A 14,864-nucleotide genomic window follows, 5' to 3' on the forward strand; every position below is an offset into this window, starting at 1 on the left:
TTAAGTTATATTGAATAAGTACACTTACACAGATGATTATTAGTAATATCTAGATTTTTAAAGAGAATTCCATAAATTCAATTTAAAGTCATTTCAACTCCATATTTATGCCCTCTTTTAATTTGTTCTTGTACCAAGCTAAGCCATGTACATTTTATAACATTAAGATTTATAGTAGTGTGAATCGACTGAATTAGAGTACTTCAAGGCCAGCCCTTTGGGTTAATTTCCTCATGCTTATACCAGCCATACTGTCTTCTTTTATCATTCTTCACAAGTACTGATCGTACTGACAGTATGAACAGTTCTTTGCCCTTATTCTGATAGAAACATATTTATATACTGATATTATCAGTACGAGTGCTTTGAAATATAACATGAGTGTATAGATACTTATTATGTTTAAATCCAACCTAAACTGGGACGAAAGTCATAAATATGCACAATTTTCACTTCTACATTAGTTGATCTGTAACTTGACCAGCAAGTATAGGACCCCCCCCCCCACCCAACAAGGTCCATCATATATTGAGTATATTCAAGGTATAGTTGGATTGCGACTCATCTCACAATCAAATGCATTAACTTGTAACCTTATATTCACTTAGCAATTCCAGTTTTAAACATTGTGAATACGCCTCAAAATGTCTTGTTCACCTAACCATGGATCGACAGTCATGCGAGAATTGCTTCAACACAATAACGACTTTTTTTGGTTTGGGTTAGGCGTATTGTTAGCTTTATGATATATTATGGTATACTAAACTAAGAAATCATATGTGTATTGTGAATGACGGTATTGTTTGCTCGCAAGTAACTACAGTTTTACAAAAGGATTTTTTTAACACGATTCAAATTAGCCCATGTCTGACCTTGTGTCCAATTTATTCACAGTTAAACGTATATTTACCGTATAGTATATATTGATATAGTGTTTCTGCATGGAAAATCACTTCCTTCTAGTTATTGTATACAAGCAAACGGTTATTTCACCGTGAATATATTTTAGAAATTGTATGTACTTTTCTAAAAAGTTCCAACTGCTTGGTGTCGACTTGACCCGTCGTTATCTTAACACAAACATGTTAAATTACCCATTTAAGATGTAATTTCATAAACTTATGTCATCGTATGACTAATTATTAGGTTGCCTCAAAGCATCTATTGATGTAACCAATCTACGCAGGGAATGTTAACTTCACGTTTCTGATACGGTTCTTCTTTATTTGTCAATTAAGAGTCAAATCTTATTTCTCTGCTTTTGATAACTATTAATTTCACAAATTACCTTACATTTCACCCATGGGTTGATTGTATCATAACTGGCCTAGTTGAAACATACAACAAAACAACTCAGACTGTACGTCATAATGTCGTATGCATATTACGGCTTACTATTTGATATGGACCAGATTTGGTCAATAAGTACTGCAGTCAAAACAAGCATGACAACAATATAAAGGTTAAACAGGTTTACAGAATATGTTATGTACAGTTTTTGTAAAGTAAACTAAGTATGTACCATAATTTTATTCTATAGGGCTACTGTGGCAAATTTACCCCAATTTAACCATAGTTTACCTCTGTAAGACTAGGGTAATATTTTTTTTTGCTGGGAGCATATATAAATTGTTCCTTATATCTTATTTAGGGTGATATATTATTATACTCATGTACTTTTTAACTGCTCGACCAAATTTTCCTGCCATTCCTGGACTTGCCTTCATTCTGATTTACCTCAAGTCTTTTCATTCTGTATAAAAGTTATGTTTTGTTGCGTTGCTATTTTCTTACAGTTTAAGTTTCAAAGATTTATGTAATATTAACGAGGAATAAAGAGACCAAAATAAAATTCGTGTCATTTCTAAGAAAAAAAGTTCTCTGACCAAAACTCCCTTAAAGCTAACCTTATGGTGGTGTCACAGTGGAAACCATGCACTATCTTTTCAGTGGGTAAACTAGAGCTTTGTCTGGCTATGTTTAAGCCAAAATGCCCTCTCAGGCTCTCACGTGTCAAATTTAATTCCCTGTTGCATAATCTGCGTGTTTCCACAAAACTAGCTATGTCGGATATATACCCTTTAAAAAAGTCCCCTGTCTTGATACCAGTGTTGAGTGCCTGGTTTCAGCGAGTAGTGCTATAAGTAGCGATTGTTACGATACGGCATTGCTTGCATGTATTGTTATGTGCGGATGTACCAAACCGATGTATTGGCAGTGAGAAATTCATGATCTCCAGGCGTCCTTATGCCCCTATCCACCATATACGATATAAGCATGGAGTTCCATGATATAAGCAATTCAATTCCAATAGTTTTATCACGCTTAGTTAAAGCATCTCGCGCAACACGTACCAACGTGAAACGGGAGAGTCACCACATTACTCGGAACCTGTATTCGTAACCTGTATTCGTGTGCGTCTTTATTTTCCGTGAAGTTGACTTCGTTACAGGAGGATTTGAAGAGAAATGGATACTTATTCGTGGTAAAGGATTTTTTCCAGCGAATTCTAGTTTTCAAAATTGGAAATAATGATATTCATGCCCCCCCACCCTCGAAAAAAACAACAATTTTTCCAAACAGATCCAAAGTGGTTTATTTACGTTCGGAAAATACGGCCAAAATTCCATTTCCACTCTTTTTTTGTTGTGTCTTTTGTTAATAAAGATTGGATTAAACACCTTTCTTTCATCAAATTCAGTTACTACCAGACATATAAATTGGTTAATGACTGTGAAATAGACCTTCGAAGTTTAACCTAATTAAATATTAATGAGGAGTGACGTCAAGAAACCCCGTTCATATTCTACAAGAATAAAAAGCACTTTTCGTACCGCTGGGGACTTACAGTTTAAGTTAATCCGTGTTTGCGACTGTTTGTTCATGCGTGACGCACTCTTGGGCACCAGTTAGGGAAGTAACAGTCACAGTCATAGCGTACGGTACCTTCTGACACAACAACATCACTCCGTAATACGAAGCCGAACTGACAATGGAGGATAAAAAAAACTTGGTCAATGATGGTAAGCCATCTGATTTAACATCAGACAGGATTAATTAACAAACATTACATCATATGATAATTTCGTCCAAAAGTGTTTTCTTTAACAAAATGGACTAAATGTTTACACTTAACTTATGTTCTTATGCTTTTGTCCATGTTTTCCAGACCAACTTCAGATTGACGAGCCGCGACAGTATCCCGGACCACAATATCCCGAACCACAATATCCCGAACCACAGTATCCCGGACCACAAAATCTCGGAAGTACCAACACCGTGATTACGGCACAACCGGTACCACATGTACCTCAGGTAATATGTTTTTATTACATTCTGAAAGCTTTATTTGTTTCAGCAAAAAATCTAATTCAGAATTATTTCGTAAATATCTCTTCAACTTCCTTTGACACTACTTCTTACTGATAGTTGATTAACGGTGTTAAATGGGTCTATTTACAGTGTTATTGAGTATAGTCAATGACTTTGTACTCGAGCCAGACTCGAGTTACATTTTGTGACTCAACTTCAGATAATCAGATAGTCAGTAGTGACAAAACTTGACTTGACTTAGCGATAAAATCATATGACTTTTGACTAGGCTTGAACATATTTGACTTGTTGACTTTTCCAGAGTAGACGCTAACAAATTGTTTGACACCAAGAAAATGGAAAGAAAGGCTAAGTAAGAGAAGATCGAAACTAACATTCATTGTTTCTTTTATCTTCCACGACACAATGGGAGACATATGTCGTTTATTGCGCCTCAAAGTGTAGCCATTTTTTGTTTGGTATTAACTACCACGACATAATTGCAAGTATCGATATGTAAGAGGGGATGACGTATGATGTGACGTCACAAACAAATCGAAGATGGAGACAAAAGATACAATTATGAGAAAAAAAGACGATATGGCATCAGTTAATAATTTAATATTTGTTTGGTATGGTATTTTCTGATGTTTCCCTAACTGGGTTTGCATGTACTATATTAGTAACATTAAGCATAAGTAGGCCAAACTGAGTATCCCTTCCCTTGACGATATGATGTATTCAGAATGTTTCAACTTTGTGTTAGTATGTGTAACGAGTTAAAAATATAAATTTGTTATTTATGGCAGTGTGTAATTTTAGAACCTCCTCCCCCATCCCCCCACCACCACCACCTCCGATGGTACAATATGAGTTATGTTGGCTGTACAGAGTTAGTAACTGTCGTCAGACAACGATCATGTTTCATGACTTTACTGTAACGTATGTCATTCTTTCATGTACTGTATCGAGAGAGGGAGAGCTACAGAGTGGGGAGAGGTTAGAGTACAAGTTTTAAAATAACGTTCGGCTGCTTTCTAATGCAAATGACTAATCTTGTAGAATTAACTCGTCTCATAGCATTGCAACTGGAGCTCACGAAGCAAGTCAACCACATGACCGATATCATTACTTCACCAAGATGCAGCCTTTTTGTATTTGAGCTGGTTGATTTCTGTTAAGGCTATACCTCTATGTAGTGCACATCACTTTAGTTGCTGCTAGAGTTGGGTTTTGTCTCAATTACTTACAATCAAATGAATTAACTTTTAACTTGAAATGTCTCGACTTGTGACTTGGATTGGCCTGCGATAAAATCAATTGACTTGTGAGTTGGTGACTTGACTTAACTTCATATTCGAAAATCAGACGAATTGTGACATGACTTAACAATTTGAAACCCGAATTAGGGACAAAACTAGAGATTTATAAAATATGGAATTCATACATCTACAATGTACAAAATATATGCACCTTATATTCACTTAGCAATTCATATTTCCAACATTGTGCATAGGCCTCAAAATTTCTTGTTCACCCAACCATGAATCAACAGTCATGCAAGAGTTGCTCAACATAATAACAACTTTATCGAAAGGCTTCAAACTTCCTTGTGTACCCAACCATAAGTCAACAGTCATACAAGGGTTGCTCAACATCAAAACAATTTGATTATTTATAATCTATGACTATAATCAGCCACAATAAATCGGCACGACGCCCTCAATAATAAATGGAAAAACAATTACTCTATTAAAAATTTAAAGATTTTTTCCTGTATCCTTCTTTTACAGATTTTTCGTGGCTCGGATGCTTTGAAAACTCATATAAGGATCAAGGTCATATTGTCCTTGATGCTGTCCATCTTTTTCTCTTTGTTCATCTGGCCTTTGTTCTTCACCATTCCGGCTATAGTATTTGTTTATTTGGTCAGTATTCTGAAGACAATATTTAGATTACGGCTGTTTGTATTATATAAAGGTATACACGTGACTGGTAGTTTGAAACAGCGTCGACTACTATGTCGCCTGTTAATGTTAGTTTGACTAATCCAATCGAGTATAACTCTAAATAATTTTGCAATCCCATGATGGACGTTTTTACCATGACACCCTTTATTTCCATCGATTACAATTTTTCTCACATTTCTATCATTCAGGTACATGTTTTGCTCTTTGCGAGTTATTTATTCTAATACGAACAAGTGTCTGAAGGCGATGGCGATGTTAGAAACGAATGGCAACAATTGAAATCAATATTGCAAGTTTTAACATCCTCAACACTGAGGCAACACTGATGGCCACACTGACTAATAAATATAATTAAAAGTCCCCAAGTGTGTCTCAGGTAATATATAACATTGCTCGCATGTTATTTATTTTTCCTTTCTCCGTCATTTCTACAGGCTTTGACTGAAATTGACACCAACATCTACAAATCTAGGGACTACGCAAAGCTCGCAGCCATTCTGACATGCGCAGCAGGTGGAATTTACCTAATTGGGTTGATTATATCTGGCGTCATTTATAACAACAACTACGTTGTCTACTAAAATGGAAAATAAAGGTATCATGTAGAATCAAATAGTTTAACTTTACACAGAAATGTTTTTAATCTTAAAGCTGTTTTGCTTCATACTACCTGAAGGGACCTGAAGGATAAAGGGGAAGGTTACGAAATTGAGTGGTCAATCCTCAAGCAATCCAACACCCTACTACTTAACGGGACCACACAATGCAGCCTGTGCCTGGAGGAGAAACTCGCGATCATCAACGCACACTCTAAGAAGGAAAGAATTCTTAACAAACGAACAGAACTAGTATCTAAATGCAGGCATTTAAGATCACTCAACAGTACCAGAAAAAAGCCTTAACATACATGTATATATATAGGGAGTACTAGGCTTCAGTATATCACTTGCCTGAAGATCGCTACGGCGTGAAACTTCGAGTAGCAAGATCCGATCCACCAATTTTGTGATAAATTTGTGATATATATATATATATATATATATATATAGATATATATAGATATATATAGATATAGATATATATATATATAGATATAGATAGAAATATATAGATATATATATATATCCCGGTGGTGGCTGGAAGTTTTTCACTGTTCTGGATTTTACAACTCATTACGATTTCAATTATATATATTCATTTGCCTTTGTCGTTTACCTCCATTTCATTAACAAAGTCTGTTCAAAGATAGAGCAATATGAAAAGTGGGGAATACTAATGTTTGGTAAAGCATTTTAAGAATATTCTGAGAAAAGTAGTGCTTCAACTTAGAAATAATTTTAATTATAATGAATACAAGTGGTCCTAATATTGAACCTCGAGGAACACCACAGCGGATTTCAGCATAGTCAGATATAATGTTCTTATACGAAGTATTCTGTAAACGTTTCGATAAGTATAGCTTTCCATCCAGTAAAAGGGTTGGTCCTCTAATGCCGTAGAATGATATCTTGTTTAGAATAATACATTGGTCAATGGTATCAAAAGGTTTTGATAGGTCTTAGAATATACGAATTCATGTTTTCTTCTAATCAAGGCTGTGGTGTAATTTATCAATGGCATCTGCCAGGGCAAGCTCAGTTGAGTGACCAGGGCGGAACCCAAATTGTTCCTTGCATAGTATGTTATGAGCATGGAGGAAATTTATCATTCTGTTGGACATGAGACGTTCGATACTTTTGGAAAAGTAATAGAGATTGGTCGGTAGTTCTCGTAGATATTGGATTCCCCTTTCTTAAAAAGGGGAAAGACCTAAGCAATCTTCAGCTTATCTGGGAATACCCCAGTGGTGAACGATATGTTACAGATTTGAGTAAGAGGGGTGACAATGAAAAGTAATACCCGCTTAACAACATCTGGCTTGAAATCATCATACCCAGCTGCTTTCTTTGGCTTTAAGCAATGATTTGCTACAAGTAAAAATTCCTCCTCCCTGACAGGGTAGGTAAAAATAGTGTTTCGCATACTATAATTATTTTATATAGGGTTGTTTGATTTTACAGTATGATTGATTTTGGTGGCAAGTGAGGGTCCAAGGTTAATGAAGAAATTGTTACAGCCGTTTGCAATTTCTTGATCGTCGCTGGTTTCGTGATCGCCGTCTTTGAAAACAGATGGGTACAATTATTTCTAACGGTCTCACTCTAGAACCTCATTGATTACGTCCCAGGTATCATTTACACTATTGTTTCTATCTTTGAATGTGTTGTCAAAATATAAACTTTTAGAGAAATCTATCGTGTGGTTTAACTTTTTTCGGTAAGCAACATAAGTTTCTTTATTGCTATTTGGAGGAGCTTTTGATAATATTCTGTAGATATGTGTTTTTTCTTTTAATAGATTTAAGTTTATCCTTAGTTACCATGAATGTTTTCTCTTGCGTCTATTTCCTTTAGTAATTAACAGATGATGAAAATACTTATTATAAATTTAATTAAAAGTGTTAAAGAATGAGTTGTAAGCTGAATTAGTATCAACTTTAGTTAACACCTCATTCCATGTGTCCTTGTCAATATCATCAATAAATGTATGTTGAATCTGTTAAAATTTCGTATATGAAAGGATTCTTTTGTCTTATTGTCTTGTCAAGAACCTTTCGGAATATAGGCATATGATCACTTAAATCAGTAATGAGTTTGCCTGTAGTGAGAGAGGAATTAACATTCGTTATTATGTTATCAATAACAGTAGCTACATTACTACTAAGACGAGGAGATTTTGTTATCGTAGGATAAAGCCCGTACGAGTACATAATGTTTAAAAAATCTCTAGACTTACTAAAATTGGACAAGTTAATGTTCTAATATCCCATAATATACGTAGTACTCTGGTGATTGGTTATAGTGAGAAATATGTTTTCCATGTGTGTCTTAAAATCAGCCAATGAGCCATTTGGTGGTATGTACACTACACCGATGATGGAATTCTCATTATGGGGTGAATTGCCTTGGAATGATATAAACTCCGAGTTAACCTGATATTACTTTTTATTGACGTCGGCCTAAAACTGGGAGGTTCTGACAAGGATTTCTCGTCTTGACTTCAACCCTATGATATGCGTTGTTCATATTATGGCAAACGACAACAAATAAACATGACGTCACACCCATATATGGGTTGTATATCAATCAAGGTAGCCACAGCAAATAAAAGAAGCTCGAACCAAATCCCTGCAGTGATAACGGAGCCCGAACAGCCTGATGAGGAGTTCGGCATCGAGTTTGAGTAAAATGAGAATTTTCAAACATTCTAACACAACTTTAAATGTGAATAACTTAACAATTTGAATGGCATAGGCTGTATTAATTCAGATGATCTTGATCACTCAAGTTTGTTTTAATACATGCATCATGCATGATATGAACTTGAAAGATTTACTCATATTTATCCATTTCCAAGTACGGTCTAGTACTTTCTAATCTTTTAGCTGCTATTAAGCCTATTCTCTCTTTCATTTCCTACGGAAACCTGTCACATCCCAAAAGCGTTGAAGAAACATCGAAGTGGAAAGCATACTTCACTTTTGTTTTCAAAGGTTGCTTATATCATTTAAGATGTATAGGCTATGTCAGAAATCATTTCCAACAGATCTCCGACAGCCCATATCCAACGAAGCAGATCAAGATACTTCTGCCTTCGGATCTTAGAAATGCATACGGGGGTGTTTAGACAGAGATTAGGGTCACCCGGGGACAAAAACTCAATCCGCGAATAAATGGGGAAACGAATCGCCCCCCCCCCCCCCACCAAAAAACAATGTTTGACCGATTGAAATATATTAACATGGCACGACCACAATAATGAACGGGCTCCGTTGTACTGAGTTATTTGATATACATAGTACGGTTTGGGATAAGATCTTCAAATGTTCTTTAATCGTTATCTGGCGTCTTCTACGTACCAACTTTAATAAAGATAGTTTATCGAATGGTATAGGATTTAATGTTGAAATTTAAAATGATTGAAAGTCTAAGAAGTTGTCAACTGATTTTCTCTAAGACATTCATCCCCCCCCCCCAACTTCCCCTCCGCCTCATTCCCGCCGTATAGGCCTAATATCAAGATAGTTATGTAGTATCAAGATCGAAGTTGAAGTCTTCTCTTGTAATCAGTCTTCTTATATAGCCTATACGTAGTAGTGTCACGGTGTCCTCTAGTCATGTATTTGGGAGAAATTGTCGTTTTTCTTTGACAAACATCTCTTGAGAAATTTGAATATATGCAAGTCGTTCGGTTATCAGATCGAGGATCTCCGTATAGCTGACGGCGAAGTAGAAAACATTTCAATAAAACTTCAAGTACACCAAAACACCTGATAACAACCGTGACCATGATCCATGTACAGCGTTTATACATGATATAAATATATATATATATAAATATATATATATATTTATATATATATACATACATATATATATATAAATAAATAAATATATATATATATACAAATATATATATATATTTATGTACATATTTATATATATATATATATATATATATATATATATATTATGTATATATATATATTTATATATAATTACATAAAACAGGAAAGAATTGTCTAATTGATACCTTAAATTAAATATAAAATTTACATAAATTTTATTTAATTTCCAACATAAACTTGACTTGACTTAGCGATAAAATCATATGACTTTTGACTAGGTTTGAATATATTTGACTTGTTGACATCACCAGTGTAGACACTAACAGATTGTTTGACACCAAGAAAATGGAAAGAAAGGCTAAGTAAGAGAAGATCGAAACAAACATTCATTGTTTCTTTTATCTTCCACGACACAATGGGAGACATATGTCGTTTATTGCGCCTCAAAGGGAAGACATTTTTTGGTGGGTATAAACTACCACGACATAACTACAAGTATCGATGTAAGCGTGATGACGTATGATGTGACGTCACAAACAAATCGAGGATGGAGAAATAAGATACAATTATGAGAAAAAAACGATTTGGCATCAGTTCATAATTTAATGTTATATTTATCAATATTTCTTTGGTATGGTATGTTCCGATGATTCGCTAACTGGGTTTGCATGTTCCACATTAGTGACATTAAGCATAAAATCAATAGGCGAAATTGAGTATCCCTTCCCTCGGCAATATGATGTATTCAGAATGTTTCATTTGGGTAATATGTGTAACGAGTTCTAAAAAATATGACCATAAGAATATATACCACCACCACCACCTGGTACAAGATGAGTTTTTTTTTTGGCTGTACAGAGTAAGTGACTGTCGTCAGGCAATGATATATAATTTAATGACATGTTTCATGACTTTACTGTAATATATGTCATTCTTTCATGTTGTATACCGAGAGAGGAAGAGCTACAGAGTGGGGAGAGGTTGAAGTACAAGTTTTAAAATAACGTCCAGCTGCTATCTAATGCAAATGACTAATCTTGTAGAATTTACTCGTCTCATAGCATTGTAACTGGAGCTCACGAAGCAAGTCAACCACAGGACCGATATCATCACTTTACAAAGATGCAGCCTTTTTATATTTGAGCTGGTTGAATTTTCTTAGGCCTATACCTCTATGTATTGCACATGACTTTAGTTACTGCTATAGTTGGCTTGTGTCTCAACTTACAATCAGTGAATTTACTTGTAACTTGACATGTCTCGACTTGTAACTTGGATTGGCTTGCGATCAAATCAATTGACTTGTGAGTTGATGACTTCACTGAACTTCATTTTCGAAAATCAGACGAATTGTCACATGCCTTCACAAACCTGAATTAGGGACAAAACTAGAGATTTATAAAATATGGAATTCATACATCTACAATGTACAAAATATATGCACCTTATATTCACTTAGCAATTCATATTTCCAACATTGTGCATAGGCCTCAAAATTTCTTGTTCACCCAACCATGAACAGTCATGCAAGAGTTGCTCAACACAATAACAACTTGTTAAGTTTGGGTTAGGCTTATTGTTAGCTTTATTATATATATTCGATACCAAAACTAAGAAATTCTATGTTTGTTAAGTGTGAATGATGGTACTGTTTGCTCACACCTCACAATAGTTTTACAACTGGAAATTGTTAACACTTTTCAAATTATTCAATGTCTGACCTTTTGCACAACGATTTCACAGTTAAACGTAGATTTACCGTATAGAATATACACAGATTCTATCTGCATGGAAGCTCATCTACTACTAGTACATCGGCACGGTCCGGCGGTTTGTTATCATGGCGACACTTTAAGAAAAACGTTTTTATATTGTCCTTGCATATATATATATATATATATATATATATATATATATATATATAAATATATATATAATTATATATATATATATATATGTGTAAATATAAATATATATTATATGACTATATTATATTAACCCTTATTTATACAAAATTACTCTTATAAAAATTTAAAGATTTCATTTATTTTTTATTTTTTACAGATTATTCGTAGCCCGGAAGATTTGAATGTTATAACTTCCATTAGGACCAAGGCCAAATTGTCCTTGGTCTGTCCATTGTGTGCTCTTTGTCTTTCTGGCCGTTGTTTTGCACCATTCCGGCCATAGTATTTGCTATTTTGGTCAGTATTCTGAAGATAATTGATTGATAATGGCTGTTTGTATTATATAAAGTGTTAAGAGGGCCCATTGTAGCCTAACGCTAGTCACTGCTAGTGAGGAACCTAATGTTATAATATAGAAAGTATTTGAAATTGCCTACGTGATGAATCAGTATTTGAGAAATTAGGTCGGGTTACCGTGAATGTTAATAATGTTATAATAATGTTATAATACACGATTGTTCTGGTATATTCCTTATGATGACGCGCTGGTCTCGGGTTAACGTCGGTTTACGTGAGATCGCGTGCAAGCTGTGCACACATCTTCGTGGACTCTCTGGAATGTTCGCGAGATATGCAAAGGACTTCCGCGAAACGTAGAAACCGGGTCGCATTGTTACCCAGGTGTATCGAGAAAGATCTAGATGATTCTTGACATGGCGAATCGTATAAAAGCCCGCCCAGATCGGAGAGTTTCTCAGTTTCTGAACGAATACAAGCGACGACACATATTATACCATTCTACTATATATCGTCAGTGCTCAACTTCCAGTAGTTTCTGAAGGATTGAGATATCGATACCAAGATTGATTCTATACTTCCATTCAGAAGTTTGAAGAGGACTTTGCTGTGAAATTTCAGTGTTCCAGTCTTTATTTCGGAGAAGGTGAAGAATTTCTGTCTCCGTTGAGGAAGTTCGTTACGCCAGGAGTTGGTGGCTATAAAGCTGATTTTGGACTGACTCTGGTAATATTTAGTCGGCGAGAAGTTCGACTTGTGCTTCACTTTATTGTGGCTGGAAGTCCGTCTTCTATATTGGAGCATCGCCGGAAAGAAGGTGACTGCTGTTTGTGGGATCGCGAGAAACTTCGTCGAGGACCAGTGAATTTAACGGTACAACGGACCGAGAATCGTCATCATCAAGGTCGTGGCCGCTGAGGGATATCGCCGTAGGAAGAGACCAGCGTGTTTTAAAGTGTATCCTATCTTGTTAAGTTTGTGAGTAATTTTCTATATATTTGTAATTACCACTTGTTGTTGTTGGATCAAACTCCATTGTTCAATATAGTTTACGTTCTCATATTAATTCTCTAGACTCGTCAATTTGTCTGTGTTCCTTACGGAAACGAACCCAGGCTTGTGTCTCGTTAAAAATTAGTTATCGAGACCTCTCGCATTCCAACGTAACAAAATGTATACACGTGACTGATTGTTTGAAATAGCGTTGACTATTTTGTCGCCTGTTAATGTTAGTTTGACCAATCCAATCGAGTATAACTCTAAATAATTTTCAATCCTATGATGGACGTTTTACCATGACACCTTTATTTCCATCAATTACTATTTTTCTTTCATTTCTATCATTCAGTTACATGTTTTGCTCTGAGCGTGTTATTTATAAGTGTCTGGAGGCGACGGAGTTGTTAGAAACGAATGGCACCAATAACAATCAATATTGCAAGCTTAACATCCTCAACACTGAGGCAACACTGATGGCTGGTAAGCAACATTGAATAATAAATATAAAAATGTCCCCAAGAGTGTCTCAGGTAATAAATAACATTGCTCGCATGTGATTAATTTTTACTTTCTCCGTCATTTCTACAGGCTTTGACTGGAATCGGCACCAACATCCACAATGCTCTGTCACACGCAAATATCGCAGCCATTCTGACAGGCGTTGCAACTGTATGTTTCGCGATTCTGGTGATTGTTTGCATCGCTTTTAACGTCTTCATCAATAGCGTAATCAATAACATAAACCAATTATGAAAATTTAAACATAAAAACATCTACATCATACTATCGGTATTTATGGTTTTGCCATCGTATGGGTTCCTCGCGTTAATGGTGTGTGTAACAAAGTAGCTTAAAGGTACTGGTATTATGTTTAAAGTGAAAGACTCCCTTTCGAAAGAAGCATTACTCTATATTTACAAAGCACTTATTCTTCCGTACATTACCTATACAGTACACCTCTTGGGGGGTTCTCCTTTTCTTGTTATGTTTATAAGATTCATATTTTACAGAAACGTATTCTCAGAATTATCTGCGGTACTCCCTAACTTTCTTCGCAGTCCTCTTTGGACTTTATTGAAAACATTAATGGCTTTTGATATCACCACTCATCAGACTACTGTTTCTTTAGCAATATTTAAATCATATGCTCCCTCATAATTTTAACAACTACTTCATCAAAATCAATTCAGTTATATATATATATATATATATATGTATATGTATATGTATATATATATATATATATATATATATATATATATATATATATATATATCTGTGTATATACTATACGGTAAATCTACGTTTAACTGTGAAATCATTGTGCACAAGGTCAGACATTGAATATTTGAAAAGTGTTTACAATTTCCAGTTGTAAAACTATTGTGAGGTGTGAGCAAACAGTACCGTCATTCACACTTAACACACATAGAATTTCCTAGTTTTGGTATCGAATATATATAATAAAGCTAACAATACGCCTAACCCAAACTTAACAAGTCGTTATTATGTTGAGCAACTCTTGCATGACTGTTCATGACTCACCTACACTCTCTATCTCTCCACTCTCGATATACAACATGAAATAATGACACATGTTACAGTAAAGTCATGTCAGTACTGACTAACTGATTATCTGAAGTAGAGTCACAAAATGTAACTCGAGTCTGACTCGAGTACACAGTCATTGACTCTAGTCAAAAACACTGTTTATAGACCCATGCCTTTAACACCGTTATACAACACCTAATTACTTTCCGGCCATTTGATTGGTCAATTGCTCGTCGATTGCATGCAAAATCCGCTCTATTGCACTCTATGAAATAGAACCATGTGTTATACTTTTTTGATAGCACTTTTTTCAATGGTAAGAGAGCAGAGAAACCTGTCTGTTCAAAACAATCTGTTGCATGAGTGCATTTTACATCCAAT

General features: G+C 35.1%; 1 protein-coding gene and 1 long non-coding RNA gene across 2 annotated transcripts; both read left to right on the forward strand.

Moving 5' to 3' along the window:
* The first annotated feature begins 2,867 nt into the window (after positions 1-2,867).
* On the forward strand, positions 2,868-8,716 carry LOC139980189 (uncharacterized). Its single transcript, XM_071991661.1, has 4 exons — positions 2,868-3,023; positions 3,170-3,315; positions 5,106-5,240; positions 5,717-8,716. The coding sequence occupies exons 1-4, from the start codon at positions 2,993-2,995 to the stop codon at positions 5,861-5,863; spliced, it is 459 nt and encodes a 152-aa protein (XP_071847762.1). The 5' UTR covers positions 2,868-2,992; the 3' UTR covers positions 5,864-8,716.
* A 2,512-nt stretch (positions 8,717-11,228) lies between these two features.
* On the forward strand, positions 11,229-14,099 carry LOC139980195 (uncharacterized). The gene is made up of 4 exons (XR_011797480.1): positions 11,229-11,559; positions 11,794-12,911; positions 13,282-13,412; positions 13,521-14,099. It is a non-coding gene; the product is annotated as an uncharacterized lncRNA (long non-coding RNA).
* The last annotated feature ends 765 nt before the right edge of the window (positions 14,100-14,864 follow it).

Source organism: Apostichopus japonicus, chromosome 14 (assembly GCF_037975245.1).
Source record: "Apostichopus japonicus isolate 1M-3 chromosome 14, ASM3797524v1, whole genome shotgun sequence".
In the NCBI taxonomy this organism is placed as follows: domain Eukaryota; kingdom Metazoa; phylum Echinodermata; class Holothuroidea; order Aspidochirotida; family Stichopodidae; genus Apostichopus; species Apostichopus japonicus.